We start from the raw sequence: 11,453 nt of genomic DNA, 5'->3' as shown, positions 1-11,453 counted from the left end.
AAAGAGTGTGAAATAGTGGCGTTGCTTATGAGGGAGGGAGGAATTTTTAGTCATTTTAAAGTAGCAGCCCAAACTAAGCAGAGATTAAGATATGTTCATGCGCAGTTTGAGAAAGCCTCCTTTTGAAAAAAAATCTTTCCAGTTACTGCTGGAATCAGTCTGCATATCCTGAGAATGGTTTAGGGAGCATTTTCTGGGTTGTTTTATGCTCTGCTCAGTCTTGTTCACTTGAAGTTTGTTAGCCTGCTGCGTCTTTGTGTGTTAGAAAGAGAAACATTATTTCCTCCCCTAAAGAACGATGCGCTAATTGGAAAGGTGCTGATGTTTTCCAGGAGAATTACAGTACAGTGCTAATATAAAATATATGAGCAAAGTAAGTACAGTAACCAAGTGTTTGCGACAAATGGAAATACCTTTATAGGTATAAAAGTATTATTTTTATTTCCATTTCTTCTTTTCTTCTTCACTCAGACATAAGTTTTTGTGGAAATGAGTGGTGCTAAAGAATGCCAATTTCAAGTGATATGGAAAGAACGAACTTGCTTGAAAATTGACTTCTATAAGGCGTATGTCAGTCACAATCAAGATTTTGAATGTGATCACACAGTGGGCATAAAATTCAGAGAGAAAAATTACCAAATCGCCATTTTTAGATTACGTTCCGTGGCTTGCAGTATGTTTGCCAAGAATTCTGCTAGTTTTCCAATTAGAAGTAATTTTGTGCTTCCTAAAACTTTTATGGAGCAACCAACTCAGTTCAATTCAACTCAGTTCAATTTGTAGGGTCCATTAAAGAGGGTTATTGAGAGAACTTTTAATATAGACTGGAAACATTTTGAAACGATATAATGGCTCAAGTTAATATATTTGATTATACTTATTAATTAACTGTTCTTAAATCAGCTAAAAGTAGCCTGTAAAATATAACTTTCAGTGCAATTATTTTCATTATTAATGTAATTTTCACAGAATTCCATAACATTGCCCACACTTCATTTTTTAGAGTGGAAGAGATCTTACCCTATTGACTTTAAAGTGCCAGAAAAGAGAAAATATGCCTTTGCTTAGTATCATCTGGACTGATGCTTATACCAAATGATATTTCAAAGGATGAGGCGAGGCTAAGAAGGCACGTCACTCTTGCTGTTATACCATGAACCAGCAACTTGCCAGATTCCACAAGCTGAGGGCCGAAAATTTCATGTTCCCACTAAAATTTTAGGAATGCACGATCTGACCAGACAGTTGCAGAATACAACTTGGAGCACCTGCATACATTTTTATGTTCATGTGTCATATGAACATCAGTGCCAGTAGCAGGACCCAACAAACAAGGAAAGAAGAAAGTAGATTCTGTGCAAATTTAGGAAACAAGATAATACCTGCTTTATAGACTTACTCTTTTTTAAAGAAAAGCTCTGTTTAAAAATAGAAAAAAAGAATAGGCTTACATATTCCACTATTATGATTAGAGGAAATGTGAAACTTTGGGAGCCGAATCCAACTCCCACCAAATGAACAGAAATTTTTTTCCATGATTTCTATGAGAGTTTGACAAGACCTGTGGCTACTGCTAGTGTTTTTAAATATGTTTAATATTCAACTGTGGAACAATTTTTAAGGCAGATTGCTATTATCAGGTTCTAGTACAAAATGTCTCAAAAATGTTCCAAAAGGACCCAGCCTGAATCTTGGCAAAGAAACCACATCATACTCTGAATAGGAACCAAGACATTTTGTCCTACCGCACATTATATAAAAATGAATACTCCGAAAGTAAGAATGGAGAAGACATAAGCACCTGTGGGATGACATATTACTATCTAAGTGATGTAACCGGGCCATTCTATTTACAAAGAAATGTTGTCAGAAGGAGAACATTAAATTATACATATACATACATCATATTTTAGTTTAGCAACGTCTGGGAAAACTTTTTAATATCTTTTTTTTTTTTTCCGAGAAAGAGCAGAAAGACTTTCACATTGATCTCCATCAAATATAGCAGAAGCACTACTGGGTCTTTTAATGCAAATCTAAAACTAGACTATAAAGATAAGACAAAATAGCATAAAGATCCTCTATGTATACAAAACTTGAAGAGAAATCATATATTTTTTTACATGCAAATGGAACTAGATGTAAATTTGTAAATGGTAGTTTAATGGGTGTTGACCAACTTACCTACAATATGAGGTAAATTCTACATGACAATATAACCCCCGAAAAAAATAAAAATACAGGGAGATAATTTTAGCATGCCCTATGTGAAATTCCCAAATCTACAAATATTAAATTAAATATGACTAATATTTATGTTCTTAGTTTCCTTAGGAAATGATAAAAGAGGAAACGATGTAAATTTAGGCATGATTAGGGTTATTGCTGTGATGTTATCTGGCCAGAAATATGCTATTAGTAAACATGGCACTTAGTTATTACGGAATCATAACTCTGGTGTAGTTTACTATCCTTTATGGCTGTGTAATTATTCAGGTATTGACCAGGGAAAAATATAGAGAGCACATAATAAGTAGTCCTTTTGATTTATAGGGAGTTTCAAATCTAGATGAGCATATTTGGGCTGTTAGAAATTACATCAGTGATTTCTACAGGGATCTCAGTGTCTAAACTGAAGCCAAAAGACTTCAAAGCTTTGCACCTGGTTCTGGATTAAGCACTTGAAGTTTCAAAATAGGATGCTTGGGGATCCTCTTTTACAGTCACTTGGGTGAGAATTGCGTTCACATCTAAGGGAACACTCAGCAGCTCTCCTTGTGCAGAAGCCCGACGTTTGCTCAGGCAAAAACTTGCTTTGACTGCACAGAGTATTGAATGTGTAAGGATTGCAAATCGTGTTTTATGAACTGTACTGCAGAAGAGTGCAAATGATAACATTACGGAGTGTATGAAAACCATACTGAAGGTCACACATACAGCTTGGCTATACCGATGTCATCTCGCTGATGCCAGTATCTTTCACCCTAGATGAGGCTCTCATCCAGGATCGCTCTGTTATTTATATGCAGCGGGTATAAAGCCTTAAATTAAGATAAAATGGCTTTTCTTCCCAGTTAACTGCTTTCAGATAAAGGCTTATTAATTAGAAGAACTACTGAAAACATTCAAAACTAGGCTGGTGTTGGAATTCACAGGAAAACACAGTTCTCCTTTCTTACCGTAGTTTTTTCCAGGCAGTGAAGCAGGTGGTGGTGCTGCGTTTCAAAGGAAGAGCCAGATTTGCTAACAAAGGCCTGTTCTTCTTCACTGGAGGGCTGTTAATACATAGAACTCTGTATTATTCCATTTGTGAACAAGAGGGCTCTTATCCAAATATTTGATCAGAACTAATCTGGATTGTACACGGTAGCATAACTCCAGTGCTTCTTCTACACAGCATAACCCAAATAATTTTGGACCTGAGTTCTTCTTTTGTTTGTTTGTTTTTTAACGAAAATATTTTCTTTTCTTCCCTTGCACCTCCTTTTAAATGTTTCCATCTTAGGTCTTTTATGCATGGATGGAATAGTACAATTTACAAGTGCAATCAACACGTAAGCTTTGAATGTTGAATCAACGCATACTTAAAATTATCATAAATTTAAATAACAGTAAAATATTTTTTTTTCCTGGGAATGTGCCTCATTTGAAGGAAATTAAACATAGTTGTCCTCCTGGGATCATTTCATAGCACTAAGGAATTTGTGGTATTGCTGCTTACACAAAAATTCATGTCAGTGATCCCAATCTGCTGAGTTTGGAAAGCATATAGCAGATGTTACTGACACAGAATGAAGAATTAAGTAGAGAGCATCCACTGTTTATTAATTGCTTTCAAAATTATTCACTAGAAAGCAGAAAACTTAATAGGGGAGGAAGTGGGATAATGGGCAAGATTACAATTCAACTTTGGGATATTTGAAATCTGCATGGCAATTAAGCTATTTGGTGTCTTTTTAGTTCAAAGATCTGAGTTCTTTCAAGCAGGAGAGGAAGCGAGGGCTCTGACTGCTCGGCTTTTGTGCTAGACCGGACGGACGGACAGTCCCTTCCTCCTCTTCTGGCTATAGGTTAAAGCGTTCGGCTTTTTAACATGTATTGAACAGAAAGGGCATAGAGGAATGAAAGCCTTCCTGTATACCTCAGGGAATTGCCCAAATGCCAGAAAATGGCAGGGATTAAAAAACACTGTGTCTTCAGTCTTCCTCAGCTGGCTACAGCTCCGAGCAGCCGAGGGGCTGTCTCCGGCAGCGCGGGTCGCTGCGGATCCCGGTCCCAGCCGCTGCCCATGGCTCCCACTGCTGGTCCTGGCTTCCTCAGCAGGGGTAAGGGGGGGATTTGCTTCAGGTAACACTGGATTTTTATGGGTTTGAGGTAATCACCAAGATTCTCCTTAGAGCAAAGTAGGCGCTTCCAGGGAACGCTTTTCACTCTGCAACATCCCTCTGCAGCGCGGGTCGCTGCGGATCCCGGTCCCAGCCGCTGCCCATGGCTCCCACTGCTGGTCCTGGCTTCCTCAGCAGGGGTAAGGGGGGGATTTGCTTCAGGTAACACTGGATTTTTATGGGTTTGAGGTAATCACCAAGATTCTCCTTAGAGCAAAGTAGGCGCTTCCAGGGAACGCTTTTCACTCTGCAACATCCCTCTGTGCAAACGGTCCCCCGGAGCTACCTCTTTTTTTCCCTCACTGACGATGAAGCCTGGTATTGTCACCCATGTTCTACCTGCCTAAAGCCAAATGAGATAAATCCCACCTACCTCCTAAGAGGCAGACACTGTCCGTTATTAATGAGGCCTTCTACGGGATCTAACTCCAAAAATGTGAGTTACATTTGAATCCAGCATTTCTATCTGGCCATTTCCCTCATCTTTCAATACCCCGTCATCAACTCTCAGAAGCTTCCTTTAACAATAGTAATTGTCCAATTTATCCTTCCTTAATCTACCTCTAAAGATAACATTGCCTAAAGACCCAAGTTGACTTGCCCTGGTGATAAATAGAATAAGCTACTGTTGGGCTGTCATTAAGCTGTTTCTCTGGAGGTGGAGGGTATGAAAACATTACCTGCTGCAGCTGGTTACTCAGTAAGCCATTTCGTTTGCTCTGCATGTAGGCATTAGCACTCCCACTCTTTGCTGCACGAATTCGAGCAAGTCTGGCTTTCTGTGTAAATAGACAAAAGGAAGAGTGTCACTTGTATCATATCCATTATTCTGTTTATCTAAAACTGCTAATTGGAATCAGCTGCTTATGAATACCAATATCATAACCACTGAAAGGCTGCATTGCATCTGTGCAGGTGGAGCAAATCATAAGTGCCTTCCTATTTAAAATGCAAATGACAGAAGTTTTTATTTGTTTGCATGCATCAGCTAATAAGAACAATGATTTGGGAGAAGGGATTAGACAGATCAGCATGTAAGCGCCTCCTCCTTTTTGCATTGCTGCAACTGTGCCAGTCCTTACGCCTTGTGGATCAGGAACATGGGCATCCATCTCAGCTGCTCCTGCAGTGAAAACCTCTTTAAAGGGGAAGAAATGGTTCAGAAAAAACATAATATTGCAACTGTTGTGAGCTGGTTTCTCAGAGCCTTCTGGGTTTTTAGAGTAGCAGAATGTGATAGTGTTTTTTATGTTGTCTCCCAGCTAAGTTCCTGAATGCTTGCCAGGCCTTTTAAAAGCCTTTTTACCTCTTCATGTCTACTGGTATAATCAGACTTAATACTTGTCATCATTGGTCATAATCTGTCCACAACCTGATTTTTCAGAGACTGGAGGCATCAAATTGCTGGGAGAGATTTGAGATTTCTCAGGTGAGCTTCATTGCTTGTAAAGGTGACTTTCATTCCAGAGTAGAATATGGCTCTCATCCCAGCGTAGAAGGTGGCTCATGAGTGAAGGACGCTTTGCATCTACTGACTTTTTTACAACAGTTAAAAGCCAGGGGAAAGCGTGAAGAAAGACTCTCTCAACCAATAATACGGAAAACAGAAGCTTTTATGGGATTTCTAGGATGGCATCCCGGTTCTGTAATTTTTGTGGCTGGTTACATGCGTAAGGGGGAGTCTGGGTCTATCTTCATGCATTGGTTTCTGATTCTGAAAGCCAAATGCTGAGCAGCATCTGGAGTTGAATGGCTGCTGAAGCACAGAAGGAGACACAGTGAAGAACTTGAAAAACTGACTTTGATATATTAATAGGGATTTTCATATCTGATAATTACTCAGTTGATATTTTCAGAAAATAGAGGGAGCGTTTCTCCCCGCCTCCCCCCCAATTTCTGTGGCATTAAATGTCGGCATGAAATGATTGAGAATCCCTGAACACTTATAGAGGGAAGCAGCCTGGTCACTGCAGCCGCCAGATCTCTCTGGCATGATTAATAATTAACTGACTATGAGGAATGACTCAACACCACGCTTCTTTGCACTCACAGCCTCAAACTCACAGATCTTCTCAACAACGAGCCAAGAAATTCATGACAGCTAATAGCAAACACGGCTAGAATCTGGCTTATGTTATATGTCATGTATTTATTATCTTTTAATTGTTCTTAAAGAAAATAAGATAATGCTGTGCGTGTGTGCATCACTGAGTCAAAAAGCTCACATGAGAGGCTGCTGCCTGATTTTGTGATATATTGAGCATTTTAGAATAACACATTGGTTTGTCACCTTCCTGGGTGCACACAGCCTTTCCAGCTCTGCAGTTAATGCACCTTATTCTAGTGGTAGGGAGCGAAGTGCCCGGATCACCTGCACAGTGCTTCTCACAGGTGAATTCCTACCTTCCCCTCCCTCCTGTTAGCACTGAAAGGACGCCCGCAGCCCCACACTCCGACACCCTGGGTGGGACCCCAGAGACTGAACTGGGGGTAAATGTCCAGTCAGGGCTCTTTCACTGAGCACCACGGCTGACCAGCCCCGGGCAGCCCGGCGTGCTGCAGTGAGCCACCCGAGAGCAGGGCGCCGGGCTGGCCTGGGGTCCCCAGGAGCCGGCCAGCGGGGAAACGCTCAACAGCTCCGACCCGCCAGGCTCTCACGGGCTCCTCGGTGGCACATCCAGGGCCAACGATGTGGTTAGGGCTGAGTCCACAGGGATGGCAATTAAAAATCCCCTTGGACAGGCAGAAAATAGGTTATTTTCAAGGTGGAGCTCTTCAGATGCAACACCAGCATGACGGGCTGAAGGCTGGGGGAAGAGCTCTACCTGCACTGCAGAATAGCCATGGGTTGGGACATGTGCACTGGGTTATGTTCATAAATATATTAAAGGTCTCTCCTAGCGTTACTGTTTAGCCTTAGGAGCTCGAGATGCTTTAGAGATGCCTTTGCAGGGTGCAACACGGAGTCCCATAAATAAGTGATTTCAGTCACAAATTTTTTAGCTGTAGTACTTTTCAGTGTGCTTTTTATACAGGGAGATTCATTAGATTTAACGAACAAACATTTTACATACATTAGTTATGCTTTTCCTTTTAGCATGCGTATTCATTTTCTCTTTCAGTGATTGAAGTAACAATTATGGTGCAGCACCATTTAACAAAGAAATATAAAAAATATAAAGGTTCATCAGACTTTCTTAATATATCAATGTGCTACAACACATATAATATGACGGTTGTACTTTCCATGTGAAAATTTCAAATTGCTTTGCAAATATGAATTTATTGCATCTTAGAAAGCTTTTGTGAGGTGCAAAGTAATAGCTTACATCTTTCTAGCTGAGACACATTCAGATGGCCTGAATTTACATCGTTTACCAACGAGAAGACAATAAATGTATTACCAAGACAGGAACCAGATATTGTGGTTTCCATGCTTATACTTCAGCTTACAGAAAATACTCCTGAAACCGGAGATGTTTACAAATCTGTTAAAGTGATAAGATTTCTTTTCAGTGCTTCTGCCTGATTTATATCAGAGCCTGTAGCCTGAGTAGTCTAGTCACTCTTCACATTTCCTATCAAGGAATCATTAAAAGCTCATGTCAGCCACAGGATTTTAAGGGCTGTGCGCTGGGGATTGAATTCCCATGAAGGACAACAAAATGATGTGATGACATCAGGAAAACTGTGATTACAGAAGAACTGCGTTTTCCTTTAGTCTGTGAACTCCATTTTCTGCCATGTACAACAGAAAGGGAATGATAACTGCCCCTTTCAACCATGGCAAAGCCCTTCCGACCTCTCCCCTTTTGTGGAATATCTAGCAAAAAAAGAAAGGATTAAGTTCTCCTGCAGTAGATTATCTTCTTTGCTGTGAGGTTTTCTCTGTTAGCCACTGAATGTGAAACTCTCATTTTGGTAATTTTTACGTTGTCTAAAAGCAATGTAGCTGAAATACAGTTCTTTTACTTATTCTGATGAAATGCCACCATAATGATCTCGTCTGAAACTTCCTAAAGAAATTGATGATCAGCTCTCATTCTTACTGCACCACTTGTATTTGCGCTGCACCACTTCTCATTTGAATGCATCACTTTTTTTTTCCTAGCTTCAAATTTTGCAATTTAGAAGTGGATCCTTGTCTATGGCTGCATTTATAGAAACCTTGAAAGGGAATTCACTGTTATTCAACAACAGCTAGCTCGGTCAGTTTTAGAAGTATAAACATTTATTTTCACAAGGTTTTAAATAGTGCTAAATGTAGCACTGTGGGGTATTTAAAACATCCAGCTTTTAACACTCAAGATGCCCTCAGCTGTCCAGCTATTTTAAGAGAGAGATTTTATCAGGAACGCTTTAGGGCCGAGCTTACTGCAGTACTGGGAATCACTTTTGGCAAAAGCCTCTCTTCAATTTGCTATGCAAGGTAGCCTAGGTAGTTTAGTACTTAGCTCCCATTCTCTCTCTTCTGCTGCTCTCCAGACTGCATGACTATCTTACTACCAAAACTCAAAAATTACTAATTACTTACCTTATGGTTATTATTTTTTAATGATCTTGTACAATTAAAAGGTAAGAATTCCTTCATGGTCATTCTGTGTGTACTGGTTTTGGTCGGGACAGAGTTAATTTTCTTCATAGTAGCTGGTATGGGGCTATGTTTTGCATTTGTGCTGAAAACAGTGTTGATACAAAGGGATGTTTTAGTTACTGCTGAGCAGTGCTGACACAGCGTCAAGGCTTTTTCTGCTCCTCAGACCATCCTGCCGAGTCAGCTGGGGGTGCACAAGAAGTTGTGGGGGACACAGCCAGGACAGCTGACCCAGCTGAGCAGAGGGATATCCCATACCATATGGCATCGTGCTCAGCAATAAAACTGCATGGGGGTGGAGGTTGGCAGGGGCTGCCCTTGCTTAGGGAGCTTCCCCCTCTCTCTCCGTTATTTTTTCCCCCCTCCTTTTAAAAAATTATTAAACTGTCTTTATCCCCACCCACGAATCTTTGCACTTTTACCCTTCTGATTCTCCCCGCCATCCTGCTGGGAAGGAATGAGCAAGCGGCTGGGTGGTGCTTAACTGCCTATCGGAGTTAAACCGCAACACGGCGGCTCCTACAGTAATGGCCAAAATTGTCCAAAAATCAGTCACATCATTGTTGTTTACATCATTTTTTGTTTGGCCTTTCATAAATCCATCCTATATGTTTGTTTTAAAGTGAGAAATCAAGCCCACATTTCATGCTTTGATTTTCTAATTTTCAGTAATTGCAAATAATTGACTTTAGATTAGCTGATAATAATTTATAGGATGTCAGCTGAAGTAAAGAAGAAAATGCTGTTTACTTTGTATATTAATGGATAAGGAATTAAATAAGGTTCATGTATTTGTTGAGTTGTGCCTTGCTTTCACGATCTATTCAAATTATTGTTCAGTAAACACAAGTTTTACATGCTTTTGTGCTAAATTCAAAAATCCTGGGTAAGTTATGTCTCTGCAACCCCACTGAGATTAATAGGCTATCTATCTCATTTAAAGAAGTCATAATGGCTAGCAGGGTTCCCTACTGCAAACGCTCAGCTCTAGACTGCCAGGTGCTGTTAAGCAGTTGTTGTTGCAATTTATCCTACAGCTATTTATATTTATCTAGTAACTAATTATTCATAACTTGACGGATAAATACATCATGTACATTCAATAAATAATGAAGCCAAGCCAATCTTCAGGATATATTTTGCTATGTGAAGGTAGAAGACCATACTCACATGAAAAATTCAGGTTGAATTTTATGTATTAAGTCAGGCTTTGGAGCTGATGATAGTTGTTTGGGTATTTTATTGAGGCACCATGAAAAGTCTCTCCAGGGAGAAAGTGCTGGGGCAACTAAAATTAAGGCTCCTTCAGTTATCAGGTAATGAACAATAATGTGCAGATGGACCCGCACTTAGGACTTGCTGGCTATGAGGATACAAGGCTCTTGCCTTCAAAAAATGCAGAAAAATAGATGTATGGAAAACAGGGATCTAGGAAGGAATGAAGGCATCTAGGAATGAATGCTTCATTCAGGGTAAGGAGGACATTGTCATCATAAGAGCAGCTACTCTTATGGTTGGGACGGAGCAGACACCTGCTCCAAGAGGGTAGCTGTGCCTCCTCTTTTCCCTTCCCTGTGCTGGCAGTCATCCCAGTGTATCTGACCCCGGGAGGGTCTAGTCATATCTTAACCCTTGATATCTATCAAATACAGAATAGGAAATTGTATCCAAGCCTACCTAAACCTTTCTTTTTCCTTTCCTGTCCTTTCCTTTCCTTTTTCCTTTCCCCTCCTTTCCTTTCCTTTATACATGGACCAGTCATAACACATCTGTCATTAACTTTGCCACCTGAAGGCACTGACGGGCAACCAAAATAACTTGGCCTCTTGAAGTTGTCTCTAGCTGAGAAAAGCTCCACAAATAAGACTCTTCAAAACTGTCTCAGTTGTGATAAATCTGCTTGAGGAAAAGGCATACTAAGACTACAGGGCATAATTAGTTCTGCCCTGAATTCCAAAATCCATTTTGGATTATTTATTTATTTATTTATTGTCAGGATAGGTCAGATCCTTGGACCTTATTATCTGATAGAAGAAAATGTTCTGATAAGCACAGGTGATTTTTCTTTTTTTTTTTTTTTTTTTTTCATCTTTTAACACCGGGGTTTTTTTTTTTTTTTTTTTTTTTTTTTTTCATCCTTTTTTTTTTTTTTTTTTTTTTAATATTGAGGTCTCTTTTACAACAATGTATTTCCATGGTTGGAAGCAGGAGCTTCCTTTAAAATGCATTCAAAATGACATGGTATATAAATAAATTTCTCTTTTCCATCTTCTTCTGAGCATTAATGTGCAGCATCTTTTTGCCAAAAAGAAACAAATGGGGTTGTCTAATCTTGAATGACTGTGCAGAACTCAGTAAATGTATATACTGGTGGTCACATGGCTCTTGAACAAACCTAATATAAGTGACAAATTTTTTCTGCTGAAAATTGCCAGTGCTCCTGGGACTAGATTTCAGCTCTTCAGTGGAGGACT

The 11,453-nt window shown here is 39.8% G+C and overlaps 1 protein-coding gene across 1 annotated transcript in view; it reads right to left on the bottom strand.

Moving 5' to 3' along the window:
* The window catches only part of LOC104077434 (potassium voltage-gated channel subfamily D member 2-like), a 17,462-nt gene that overhangs the window by 3,218 nt on the left and 2,791 nt on the right, over nt 1-11,453 (bottom strand). The window contains exons 2-3 of the mRNA XM_009579049.1: nt 5,066-5,164; nt 3,180-3,275 (exon numbers count right to left, since the gene is read on the bottom strand). Coding sequence (XP_009577344.1) covers nt 3,180-3,275; nt 5,066-5,164 — 195 coding nt within the window. The remainder of the gene's footprint in view (nt 1-3,179; nt 3,276-5,065; nt 5,165-11,453) is intronic.

Source organism: Fulmarus glacialis, unplaced genomic scaffold (assembly GCF_000690835.1).
Source record: "Fulmarus glacialis isolate BGI_N327 unplaced genomic scaffold, ASM69083v1 scaffold930, whole genome shotgun sequence".
Taxonomy (NCBI): Eukaryota; Metazoa; Chordata; class Aves; order Procellariiformes; family Procellariidae; genus Fulmarus; species Fulmarus glacialis.
The sequence above is the reverse complement of the archived record's forward strand: the minus strand, read 5'-3'. Positions and strand labels throughout refer to the sequence as shown.